This window comes from Camelus bactrianus, chromosome 16, assembly GCF_048773025.1.
Source record: "Camelus bactrianus isolate YW-2024 breed Bactrian camel chromosome 16, ASM4877302v1, whole genome shotgun sequence".
Taxonomy (NCBI): Eukaryota; Metazoa; Chordata; class Mammalia; order Artiodactyla; family Camelidae; genus Camelus; species Camelus bactrianus.
This window is the reverse complement of record NC_133554.1, coordinates 54,574,827-54,587,507: the sequence shown is the minus strand read 5'-3', so window position 1 is coordinate 54,587,507 and position 12,681 is coordinate 54,574,827. Positions and strand designations below refer to the sequence as shown.

The 12,681-nt window shown below is 55.6% G+C and overlaps 1 protein-coding gene across 6 annotated transcripts; it reads left to right on the top strand.

Annotated features, from left to right (window-relative positions):
* Positions 1-2,271: 2,271 nt before the first annotated feature.
* FDXR (ferredoxin reductase) lies at positions 2,272-11,917 on the top strand. 6 transcript variants are annotated; one of them, XM_074343650.1, is made up of 13 exons: positions 2,272-2,301; positions 2,547-2,648; positions 3,397-3,494; positions 7,780-7,875; positions 8,075-8,197; positions 8,372-8,485; positions 8,845-8,946; positions 9,561-9,668; positions 9,913-9,997; positions 10,131-10,330; positions 10,411-10,585; positions 11,166-11,336; positions 11,477-11,917. In XM_074343650.1, the coding sequence occupies exons 2-13, from the start codon at positions 2,549-2,551 to the stop codon at positions 11,605-11,607; spliced, it is 1,503 nt and encodes a 500-aa protein (XP_074199751.1). In that variant the 5' UTR covers positions 2,272-2,301; positions 2,547-2,548; the 3' UTR covers positions 11,608-11,917. The 6 variants fall into 6 exon arrangements, with proteins under 6 accessions (XP_074199751.1, XP_074199752.1, XP_010949102.1 ...); XM_010950801.3 differs by lacking the exon at positions 2,272-2,301 and adding an exon at positions 3,216-3,337 and having other exon boundaries at positions 2,547-2,627; positions 3,408-3,494; positions 10,414-10,585; XM_010950800.3 differs by lacking the exon at positions 2,272-2,301 and having other exon boundaries at positions 2,425-2,648; positions 11,166-11,349.
* The last annotated feature ends 764 nt before the right edge of the window (positions 11,918-12,681 follow it).

Genomic DNA, 12,681 nt, shown 5'->3' with positions numbered 1-12,681 from the left:
ACCGTGCAAAGCTCTGGGGATGTAAGAGTGAATGATTTAGAGATTTGCAGATACTAACTACTATATGGAAAACAGATAAACAACAAGTTTCTACTGTATAGCACAGGCAACTATATTCAATATCTTTTAGTAACCTATAATGAAAAAGAATATGAAAAGGAATACATGTATGTATACGTATGACTGAAACATTATGCCATACACCAGAAATTGACAAAAAAACCAAAAACAAAACAGTGAATGAAATTGGGCCCCAGTCTCCTGGAGCTTGTTGTCTTGTGCAGGAATTTACAAACTTTTCCAGTCAAAGGCCAGAGAGTAAATATTTTGTAGATGATACAGTCTCTGTCACAACTACTCAACGGCACCATCAAAGTGCAAAACAGCCAGAGACAATATGTAAAGAAATGAGCATCATTGTTTTTCAATAAAATTTTTAAAATTTTATGTAATTTTCACATTACAGAATATTATTCTTTACAGTGTTTAAAAACTTTTTAAGAATGTAATACACTATGAACTTGTGGGTTGTACAAAAACAGGTAGTGGGCAGGATTTGGCCTGCAAACTGTAGTTTGCCTAATCCTGGTCGAGTGGGACAAGCACAAAACACAGTGGCTTATTAGAAGTCAGAGCAGTATTTACTTCTCAGTACCAGGGAGGGGAAGTGACTAGAAGGGGCACAAGGAACTCCTGGGGGTGCTGGCCATGTTCTATTTATTGATCTGTGTGGTGATCACATGGTTACATCTTGTGATGATTCGTCAAACAGTACTTTCGTTTCCTATTTACTTATTTACTTTTTTAAAAACACCTTTATTGTGGTATGATTCCTGTACAGTAAACTACACATATTTCAGATGTGCAATTTGATGAATTTTGATAGATGTTTACACCAGTGAAACCACCACCACCACAATCAAGGTAGCAAATGGAGATACCAGGGATTGAACCCAGGACCTCATGCATGCTAAGCATGCACTCTACCACTAAGCTATACCCTCCCCCCATCAAACAGTACTTATAATTTGTGTGCTTTTCTGTTTGTTACACTTTGTAAAGAAAAAAATGTTGCCTGCTATTCCAGTTCTACAAGGATCAAGCCATTAGTCACTGTAGTCACTCACCGACTGTTCCCTGAGGGGAATTCAGGATGGGGAAAAACAGAAAGCATTCTGCAATGATTTGGATATACAGGCCCCTAGATAAGTTACATATTTAAGAGAAAAATGTCAATGATCCTAGATTCTTCCATCTTCCCATATATGGAAAAGCACTAAAATCATTAACTCGAGTTATCTGTTCTGTGTGATGAGCAGTAATCTTTTTATGCTTGACTTCATGTTTTTCCCAGCAAGAAAAAAAGTTTATATATATCTTGACTCCTCCCTTACCTCTTTGGAGCAGTTTCTCAGAATAATCCGAGAGCCTGTCTCCTGGGCTACAGTTCTAAGATCTCAGAATAAAACTTAATTCACAACATTGTGCATTTTTCTTTCAGTTGACAACTGCAGTAAATAAGATAATTAAAAAGCTATAAAGCAGTATAATAAGTAATGATGGGCTGGAGTGTTGAGGGGACAAAAAGGGGCCCTAACCCAGCTTGGGAGAGGATGGGTCAGGGAAGGCATCTCCAAGGATGTGCTTGACAACGGGGGGGGGGGGGGGGGGCGGGGGGGGCGGGGGGGCGGGGAGGAGGGGGTCGGCGGAGGGAAGGTGGCTTCAGAATTATTGGGTTAGATGTGACCACAGATCCTGTCATTTAAAAGTCCATTTTGTTCATCATGGATTTTTTTTGGAGATCTAGCTTTGTCCTTAGTACGAAGGGCAAGAAGCTCCTCCTCTGTTCCCTCACCTACGTAAAGGGGAGGATGGTTAAGCAACAAGATCTTCAAGGTTTAAAATTCTCCCGGGCCTGACCTGGACAGCATCTTGCCGGGGCCAAATCTGTACAATGCTCGGCATCGGAGAAAGGGGTGGCCAAGGTCCTGGCGGGAGACTCTTTTTTGCAGACTTCCGGACTCCGTGATTATTACCCAATGGGCAGGGAGGCTCGCTTGGGCCTGGCTTGTGATTGGCTGGGACGCGGTGGGGAACGCCATCAAATCGGAAAGGGGCCTTGCGTCATCAGAGAGAGTCGAGAGCCTCCGAGAGGGAGCTGCTAAGTAAAGTAAGCTCCTTTTTAATTGGCTCCCTCTTTCAGGCGGCATTGAAACAGCAATGGGGATTTGCTCTCTTCCAACCCTAGGCTCCAGATAATCGGAGAGACGTTGAAGATTGGGGAGAAATTTATTGAGTCACGTACGGCCCGGAAGCCCTGGGGGGCGGGTCTTCAGCAGAAGTGGGTGGGCCCGAGAGGGAGGGATTCTTTTGGGGCTGGGGGTGGAGTCGCTACTCAAGGCTTTCCCGGAGCGTGGGAGGCGGGATTTGGGGGCGGGCCCCCGATTGTGGGCGTGGTCGGAAGAAGGGCGGGGGCGGTGTCGGAGCGGGCGCGGAGCACGGGGTAGTCTCCGGGATAGGATCGGCTGGCCGGTTCCTGTTTCTAGGCATGGCTCTGCGCTGCTGGCGCTGGTGGCACTGGTCAGCGTGGCCTCGGAGTCGGCCGCCTCCTTCTGGGAGCACCCCGAGTAGGAGCAGGACACCTCTAGGTCTGGATAAGAGCGCGGGGACGCCTGCGAGCGCGAAGTGTAGGGGTCGAGGCCGAGCTGGGGCAGGGCTGGAGAGGGGAGAGGGAGGGACCAGGGTCGAGACTGGAGGGGCCCACTCATGCAGATGAGATAGGGGTGGTGTACAGGGGCAGATGGCGGCCCATGCGGTGAGATACGAGGCTCCTGGGGTGAGACAGGGGTCAACAAAGGTGAGAAAGGAAGACCGTGATGTCCACAGGTGTGAGGAGTGTATGGGGATGATACAGAGGCCTGTGGGGCAAGAGGGAAGTCTGGGGCCCAAAGGGGCAAAAACGGGCTTTGTGGTGAGAGAGGGACTAGAAGAGGTAAAATGGGGCATTGTGGGGAGATCTACAGGGGTGAGACTGGGATGATCTGGAGTCTGTTGGAAGGATGTGGTATTCTAGCTGGGTAGGTAGGGAACCCAGTAAGAAAAATTAGAAAGTACTGTGTAGGGCAGCCTCAGGGGTGAAGGGAATTATTGAGTAAACTATCTTCAGTGGTACAGTAAGTTCACAGGTGAGATGGCAGCTCTGGATGGAGACAAAGCCTCTGGGGGTTCAGAAGAAGTAAGGGACCCTGCAGACACCAGAGCTTTGAGGAAGAAGGGAAGGAGGGTGCAGATGAGGTTGAAGCCTGGGAGGCTCATCTTCTGTTCCACACTGAAGTTGGTTTGGGACTGGGGAGGGAGCCTTGACCTGACTTTCCTTCCTGGTCCCCCCAACCGCAGGCTTCTGCCAGCAGTTCTCCACCCAGGAGCAGACCCCTCAGATCTGTGTGGTGGGCAGTGGCCCAGCGGGCTTCTACACAGCTCAACACCTGCTGAAGGTAAGCCACTTCCTCCTGCTTCCCTTTCCCATAATTCATCTGCTGCTCCAATCCTAAGATCAAGCCCCACTCTCTTTTGGTTTGAAAAACACTCCTGGATCCCTGATGGGGAAGGGGCTCCTGGCCTATCTAGATGGGACACTTCCTACCTGCTTTATCACCTACATCTGGGGCTCCCCACTCTAGGGTCTCAGCTGTGGGAGAAGTGTGTTTGCCTCATGGGTGATGGTCAGTGGTCCATGGCAGATGGTGGGCTATGCCTTCTTGACAAAGTACTCCACAGAGCTTATGTACACCAGCACGATGATTTTGTCCTGCCCCTCATCTTCCCTTCTTTCTCCTCTGTCTCCACTCTGTCCCCAACATTCTGCATCTTGTGGCTACCCTTCTTCTCAGGGCTTCTGTAACTTGAGGCACCTCGCCATCCTCTCCTCACCAGCTGCTCCAGCCCTTCCTGTGCCATGCTGGTCTTTCAGCTGGCCCCACCTCCCTATTCCCCCCCACCCCACACTCATGGTCAGGGTCTCAAGGTTTATAGTGTTGGCCTTCGTGGGCAGGGCCCCAAGGCTGCTGGTTGCCCTTGAGACTTCAGCAGATCTTGGTGGGAGGGAGGAGGGAGGGAAATCATGGGTTGGGGTGGGGGGAGGGTGCGGGAGACCTAGGATGACTAAGACATAGGACCGTGGCCTTGCTGAGGAGAGACAGGAGAAGGGATGAATATATTAATTATACACACACATATACAGATACTTCAAAGGTAGGGTGACCCACCTCACCAGTTTGCCCAGGACATGAGGCTTTCAGTGTTAAAACTGAGAGGGTCTTGGGGAGACTAGGAGGAGTTGGTCACCCTGCTGAAAAGTGACCTAAGCATGCCTTCCAAGCCACCGAGGTGATAGAGCTGATTGCGGTGATGTGGTCAGCCTGAGCCTGGTTAGGTGGGGTTGGACAGAAAGTGTTTCCTGGAGAAGGTGTTTGAGTTGCATGGAAGGAGGCTGGGCTCTGGAGAGGGCCTCCCCTGCATGGGGAGTCATCCTGGGGCAAATTTTCACGTGTTAGGTCAGCCCTGGGCTCTGGGATGGAGACCAGGGATCTCATAGGGGCTGGAGAGGGCTTTCTGTAAGGGGCACTGTGGGAGCTGAGCCTGAATTGGGGGAGGGAGGAGACTGGGCCTTCCAGGCAGGATTCTCAGTGCCCTCAGTGTGAACAGAGGCTCTAGCCTGCACTCAGCTGGCAAACACTTACACACTTTTCCTGTGGGAGGTGCTGGGGGATGGACCCAGAGACCAATTACAAGGTGGTCCTTGCCCACTGGGAGCTCCAAGCTATTGTCTATGCTCCCGTGGCAGGAATGTAGGCAACACGTTTGGGACAGTGGCACTTAGCTTAGTCAGGCACTGTCTGGACAGCATCTCATCGCATCCTCGAGACAACTTGTGAAGCATGTGTCATGAGTGTTGCTTCACGGGTGAGGACACTGAGGCTGAGCAAGATTGCCCAAGGCCCCACCACTGAGCAGGGAAGGCGCTGCGTTCTGAGCACGGGCAGTCCGACGACAGAGCCGGCTCATAAGCACCATGTGGGCCATTCAGTAATCAATCACAGGACACTAGCACATTCCCAGGCACAGGCACTGCACTGGGAATGCGGGTGTGAGCAGGACAGATGTGGTCCCCATGCTTAAGGACCTGACAGTCTAATGTAGGGAGGGGAAGAGGCTTTGCATGGAATTCTAGGGCTCTGATGTAGGGGCAGAGGGCATGTTCAGGAGTGGGCACATAACTCAGCCTGGAGGAGGTGATGTTCAGGTTGCTGTCTGAAGGACTGAAGGAGCTGTTGGATGGGGTGGGGGTGGGTGGGTAGGAGGCTAGAGGGCCCCAGGCACAGAGAACCGCAGGACAAAGACCTGGAGGAAAGAGAGAATGCGGGTCTGGGGACAGGTGAGTTCAGGGAGGTAGGCGTGTGCAGTGAGGATGGAGAGGTGATTGCAGAGGCTGGAGGAGGTAGGTGGGCCCAGATCCTGGGGGCTTGGAAGTCACTGATCAGCTTGGATTCACGCAGTTTCTCTTGGTGCTGTCTGCCCTCCTCCCTCTATCCGAGCCCCCTGGGGGACTTGTTAAAACTCACATTTCTGGGCCTAGTTTATACCTAATCAGACTGTGGCTGAGGCCCAGGAATCAACATTTGTAAACAAGCCCCTGGAGAGGTCTGCTGCCTGTCACTCTAGGTGGCTAGCATCACCAAAGTGTTTTAGGCAGGGACTGAAGGCTCACCATATTTGATCTGGAGCTCTCTCTCTGCCTGCAGGGCAGACAGCAGGGCGGGGAGGCAGGGCCGTGGGCCGGGAGGGCAGTAGGGAGCTGCTGCGGTGGCAGTGGGGAGGGTGGCGGTCTGATTGGACAGAGTTGAGGGGAGTCAGGGAGGAGCCCCAGATTCTGGCTTGGGCTCTGGGTGGATGGGGTGGAAGGAAGCCCAGGAGCAGAAGGGGAGAGGTTTGGGGGAGGGGGTACTGGCTCTCATCTGGATGGACATCAGGTGTCTGGGGTGAGCTGTCCAGGGGTCTCAGGCTTGGTGACAGGTCTGGGCAGGAGAGAGAGAGTAGAATGCCATCAGTAAGTCCACGGGGAAGAACCTCAGAGAATATTTTTTTAGCGGGGTGGGGAGGGCAGAAGAAAAGGGGCCTGGAAAAGAGCAACCAGGGGGTTGGAGGGAACTGCGAGAGTTAGGGAGGAGAGGCTTCCTGGAAGAGGAAGCCAGCTGTGTGAGAACCAGTAAATAGGTCCAGCGGGTTTAACCTTATAGAAGTGGCCTTGGAGAGGGCCATGTGACCTGGTGGGAAGGGTCCATAGCAGGAAAGAAGGGAAGATAAGATGAGAATTGGACTGTGCATGGTACTGACCTCCAGGCTAAGCAGTTTAAACTTTGTCCCATGGCCGGGCAGCCAGGGAAGTTTTGTTAGGAAGGCTGAGTCATACAACACGACAGCAGCTGCAGTGGTGGTAATGGCAGCAGCGGTCAGGCCCTGGGGCTCAGTGTGCAGGCCTTGCTCATTTAATCTTGAGCATCACCCCAGAAGGAATGTGCTGTTGCCCAGAGAAGTTAAGAAATATTCCAGGGGCAGCACGGAATCAGATAGCAGAGGGCCTGGGCTGGCCCCCTCCGTGGTTGACTCCAAAGTTGCAGTTCTTCTGCGGGTATCATGTCAGTGGGGCTGGAGGGAGATGGTTCTGGCGCCACCTGCGGCTGGTCCGGGTAGGGAGAGTCAGGAGACACGATGCACGGGTGGGTGGGCAATGGGGGCCTGGACTTGGGTGCAGGCAGTGGAGTAGAAGGGAAGAAGGGATGTGGACGGAGGCAAAGAGGTAAGTGTGAGGCCTGCTAGATGGCAGGAGCTCATTTTCTTTGAGTCCATTGCATTGGGAGTATTGAATTGGGCAGGAGCCGAGATGGGGGTGTGAGGCAGGGCAGTGACATCCATAGGGGTCCCGACTGCTTGACTCTGAATCTGCTTGTGGCCCAGAGTCTCTCACCATCCTGACTTCCTGATGATTCACAGCCACTCCGAGAGTGTCCCAGTTTGCAGAGGAAGAGACTGAGCCCCAGCAGATCCTGGGACTTGCCAGGGCTATGTGGCTTTTTGGTAGCAGAGCCAGACCACACGTCTGCCCAGACCCATGCCTTCCCTACGGCTCTTGTAGGTGCCCCGAGGAGCAGGCAGTGTGGGACTGACATGTGAGTGACATTGCTTTCTTCTAAGACAAAGAGTAAGGCCACTTCCATCTCCCTTTGCCTGCCTTATACTCCAGCTGTGTCCCCAACTCTCTGTCCTGCTGGTCCTCTTTCCAACAGAATGGTCTTGGAGACTAAAGCTAAGGCAGGTATGGATTTCAGAAAGTGGTTCTCAGGGCATCAGATGGGCTGGGCAATTCTCAAAGTGTCCAGGAGTTCTAGTGCAGGGCAGTGTATCACGCCGGACCCAAGCAGTTGACGAAGCTCCCCTGATACAACTCCAGTGGAGGGCGAGCTGCCGCCTTCCTTCGCTGGCCGGGGTTCTCCCTGTCTCGCTGGGCTGGCAGTCCTTGCAGCCTGGCCTCGGCCGTCCTGGCTCTGTGCTGCCAGTTCCTCTTGTCTGGCTCTCTAGGAAGACGGGGACTTTTCTCCTTGCAGAGGGTCCTTGTGTCCTCAGCCCACTGAACTGGGCTCTCCTGCTCTGTCCTGGGAAGGGCAGGACCCGTAGGGGCCCAGCCTCACCCTCAGCCCCACCAGCTGCCGCCCTCTCCCCCAGCACCACCCCCGGGCCTGTGTGGACATCTTCGAGAAGCAGCTTGTGCCCTTTGGCCTGGTGCGCTTTGGTGTGGCGCCTGACCACCCGGAGGTGAAGGTGGGTGTCTCTGGCCTCAGAGCAGGAGTTTGGAGGCTGCGGTCAAGGTGAGGAGGGAAGGGAGGCTCCCGGGCCGCACGGAATGACCCCAGGCCCTCTGCTGTGGATACCACCTAGGATGTTGGGGGGTGAGGGTGGCACAGCCATGGTCCCCGGAGCTGCCCCATCATCTAACCCCTCCCACTCTGGGGCCCGGCAGAATGTCATCAACACTTTTACCCAGACGGCCCGCTCTGACCGCTGTGCCTTCCATGGCAACGTGGTGGTGGGCACGGATGTGACTGTGCCGGAGCTGCGGGAGGCCTACCATGCCGTGGTGCTGGTGAGTGCAGCCGGGTGGGCGGGGCCACCGCCGTGGCGCGTGGCAGAGGGCTGGGAGACAGGGTGAGGGCCAGGGTGGAAGCTATGGAGGAGGAGCTGGAAGGAGGCTGCTGGGAGCCTGGTGGGGTCTGCCTGGCCCCTTAACTGGTGCTGAGGCCTCTGGGTCTTTCCTCAGAGCTATGGGGCAGAGGACAACCAGGCCCTGGAAATCCCTGGTGAGGAGCTGCCTGGTGTATTCTCAGCCCGGGCTTTTGTGGGCTGGTACAACGGGCTTCCCGAGAACCGGGAGGTGAGTTCAGGGAGCCCTCCCCCTGCCTTTTCCTCCCCACTTCTCAGCCAGGGCCAGTGGCAACTTTTGGATGCCATAGCTGGGGAAAGAGGGAGGCCTGGGAGGTTCCCAGTGAGAGGAGATTTGAAACATCGTGCCGAAAGAGGGGGAGGCCTCTGGAAAGAGGGGGCACTCGTAGAGGAAGAGGGCCCTTAGTTGCAGCTCAGGTAGCTGAAATTTCCCCCTGAGTGTTCACCCCATCTACTCAGAGCCCAAGTGTCGGGGAGCCTGAGGGCAGGGCTGGGGACCTGGCATGAGGCTGAGATTAGCCTGACTGGGGCCAAGGCTATGGTAACCCTATCAGGACCTCTCCCCTCCAGCTGGCACCAGACCTAAGCTGTGACACAGCCGTGATTCTGGGGCAGGGGAATGTGGCTCTGGATGTGGCCCGGATCCTGCTGACCCCACCTGAGCACCTCGAGGTGAGTGGGTAGGTCGGGGGCTGGAGGGGTGGAGCAGGGGTTACACTGAGGAGAGGGTGCCGCTGCCTGAAGGGTTCGGGCCTCGTCCCTCCATGCTGAACACAGTGCTTCTCTTTCCCCATGGTGCCAGGCAGAGGCCTTCTGAAAGGCAGCCCGTGAGCCTCGTCTCATACCATTTCTCCCTTCACTTTCTGCAGCTACATAGTTAACCTGTATTCATCTTTTAGTTCTTGACTCAGTTGTGTCTTCCTACAGGATGCCTTCCAGGACCATCCTGAAGAGGTCCATTTCCCTGTAATACCTTCCTCCCATAGACTTGGCTACTCCTGTTTCAGAACAAACACACACACACCTACCACACACACACACACACCCCTACCTCTCCCTGCCCCTTGCACAGTGCCTGGCATGTGGTAAACAGTAAACACTTGTTGAAGAGCTGGGCCTGGTTTGCTGCGAGTTGGGGCCATTTGCAGAATTGGCAGCAGTGTTCTGTCTAGCCACCGGGGGGGGGCAGTGGTGCAGTTTCGGGCCGCCCAGGGTAGGGTCACCAGCAAATGGAAAGGCCCCTTCCACCACCCTGATCCGACTTTAAGGACCTCCTTTTGTGTCAGAAAACGGACATCACGGAGGCTGCCCTGGGGGTACTGAGACAGAGTCAGGTGAAGACGGTGTGGATAGTGGGCCGACGTGGACCCCTGCAAGTGGCCTTCACTATTAAGGTGCTGGGGCCTGAGGGAGAGGGTCCAGGGTCCCAAGTAGATGGTCTGCCCTTAGGAGGTGTGGCAGGGCAGAGCTGCCTGTGGTGGAAGAGAGGGAGCCAGGCAGGGCCCCCCAAGGTCCAGTGCCTTCTGTGGTGGTGGGTGGTACTGGTGTCTCCCACCTGGGCTGGGTTCTGGGGTGGGCTGAGGCTGGACAGTGCTCTGGGCCTGACCTCTTCCCCCACTCCCCACCCCCACCCCCAAGGAGCTCCGGGAGATGATTCAGTTACCAGGAACTCGGCCCATATTGGATCCTGCGGATTTCTTGGGCCTCCAGGACAGAATCAAGGGTGAGGGGCCCTGGCCTGGCCCCCCAGCTCACTAGAGAGGGGATGGTCTAGGTCAGAGAGGGCTTGGGGGAGGATGTTCGGGGAGAAGGCTGGAACCCAAAGATAGCCCTGAGATGTTCTGTGTTGCTGACAGAGGTTCCTCGCCCCAGGAAGCGGCTGACGGAATTGCTGCTTCGAACAGCCACAGAGAAGCCAGGGGTGGAGGAGGCTGCCCGCCAGGCATCGGCCTCCCGTGCCTGGGGCCTCCGCTTTTTCCGAAGCCCGAAGCAGGTGCTGCCCTCGGCAGATGGGAGGCAGGTGGCAGGCGTCCGCCTGGCTGTCACCAGACTGGAGGTGAGTCTCCTGTTAGCCAAAGACACCCCCATTCTTAAGTGTTCCCACCCACAGCCTGGTATTGCCCACACTGTCCCCAGCAGGGTGTCGGTGAGGCCACCCGGGCAGTGCCCACTGGAGATGTGGAGGACCTCCCTTGTGGGCTGGTGCTAAGCAGCATTGGGTATAAGAGCCGCCCCATCGACCCCAGTGTGCCCTTCGACCCCAAACTTGGCATCATCCCCAATGTGGATGGCCGGGTCATGAATGTGCCAGGTGAGAGGGTGCAGTGGGGGACAGGGAGGCTGGTGTCTCCTGGGGTCATTCCCATTCATTCATTCATCTGGTGACAGGTACTGAGAGCCAGGCCGTGTCCCAGGACCCCATCCTGGGACTTAGTTTAACTGAGATGCCCACACCTATGCCTGGTTATTAAGTCATTCAGTTTACTGAGGCCTGCTCTGAGCTAGGCCTAGTTCTGGGATTGGAGATTAGGCAGCAGCCCCTGTAATCGGCAAGCTTGCAGTCTGATTGTATATTCACATACCAGTCTAGTCATTAATTCATTCAGTTAATGTTTACTAAGAGCCTGCTGAAGCAAGGTGGGCAGGACTCAGCTCCTACAGGGAGGTCCTGGTCTACAGGGACACTGAGGGGTAAGGGGGGATGGCATGGTAAAAACAGGTTGGGAAGAATTGAGAGCAGTGGGCCAGCAGCCACAGTGGGCCCACTGACAGATGCTGGAAGGCCGTGGGGTCAATGGATGCATGCACATGCAAGTTTGTATGGGGGCTCAGGCTTGCCAAGGGTGTCCAGCCCACTCCCCATTACTTACACCTTTGTTACTCGCTCCCAGGCCTCTACTGCAGTGGCTGGGTGAAGCGGGGCCCCACAGGCGTCATCACTACCACCATGACCGACAGTTTCCTCACAAGCCAGATTCTACTGCAGGACCTGAAGGCCGGGCAGCTTCCGTCTGGTCCCAGGCCTGGCTATGCAGCCATCAAGGCCCTCCTCAGCAGCCGAGGTCTGGGCCCCATGTGAGCTCCAAAGAGGTGGGGTGGTGGTGGGGGCATCCCTGGACCTTCCCACTGTTTGGGAGTTGGGTGTTCGGGGCTAGAGTGGAGGAGGCGGTGGAGGCAGTGACTCGTTTTCCCTCTGCCTCAGGGGTCTGGCCTGTCTCTTTCTCGGACTGGGAGAAGCTGGATGCTGAAGAGGTGTCCCGGGGCCAGGGCACTGGGAAGCCCAGAGAGAAGCTGCTGGATCCTCAGGAGATGCTGCGGCTGCTGGGGCGCTGAGCCCAGATCAGGCATGGACAGGAGTCCTGTGCAGGGGAGAGGGACTGAGCCGGACTCCGCTCCACAGCTGCATCATTTGCTGGTCCTGGCTTGGGGCCTTGGCTGCCTCTTTTCCAGGGGGTTCTGAGCACTTCCTCCTGCCAGAAGGTCACTCTTGCCAGTGTGGATTTGACTCTCAGAAAGGAGATAACCTTAGTTAGGGATGGGTGCCAGGTGCAGGCTGATCTTCCTCCCTCCTGCCTCTCTCCTGCTGGACTGTGGAGGGTCACCAGGTTGGGAATAGGCTGGAAATAAAACACCTGCAACCCAGGATCAGTGGTTGATGTGCGACTTCTTTGGGGGCCCCGGGTCACCTTCCAGCTGCAGCTCCCCTCCAGTCACCAGGTGGCGCTGCAGGGCCAGCTCCCTGCTCAGGGGCCTCTTGGGGGCTTGAGGGGTTTTGGCAGCCAGGCCTGGCACCCACCCTCTTTTCCTCAGCTTGTCCCTGCTGCTGCGGCCTGCGTGCCTTCTGCACACACTGCAGGCACCCTTTGACCCCAATCTGCTTGCTCTGCTGGCTCCACTGCCTGGTCCCCTCCCTGGTGAGTCCCCAGTACAACCAAAACAAGAACAGAAGAGAAAAAGTGGGAGTGAGGGAGCTAGGCAGCAGCTTGTCAGAGCTCCTCCCTGTGGCCCCTCTATCTGGTGAGGGTCCCCTACTCCGTGGCTTCCAACACCTTCCTGCTTTTTCAGTTTTCAGCCAGACCGACAAGCCTTTTAAAAATAGTACCTGAATCTTCGTAGTGCTTTACAGTTTGCAAAGCGTGTTCACCGTCTTTGTGCTAGCCCCCAAGATGCTGGCCTCACTTCATAGACGGATGGATTCTCGAAATTAACTGGCCCAAGGTCACACACCCAGTGAGCTTCGGGCTCGAACCCAGGGCTCCGGGCAGCCCGTTTTCTCCGAGGCTGCAGTTGGCCCCGTGTGTCGGGTCTGGGGACACAGCCCTAGAGACGGGAGGAGGGACCCAGGCGCCTGGCGCACTGGCGGGCAAGGAGGGGCCTGGAGCAGCGCGGGTGCTGGCGGCGGGGTGG

Bases quoted from the DNA above. Each gene is read 5' to 3' on its own strand.
- FDXR (XM_010950801.3), top strand. From the start codon at position 2,549: ATGGCTCTGCGCTGCTGGCGCTGGTGGCACTGGTCAGCGTGGCCTCGG. The intron at 8,947-9,560 runs GTGAGTGGGTAG...CTTTTGTGTCAG, and splicing joins CCCCACCTGAGCACCTCGAG to AAAACGGACATCACGGAGGC. The intron at 9,998-10,130 runs GTGAGGGGCCCT...TGTTGCTGACAG, and splicing joins CCTCCAGGACAGAATCAAGG to AGGTTCCTCGCCCCAGGAAG.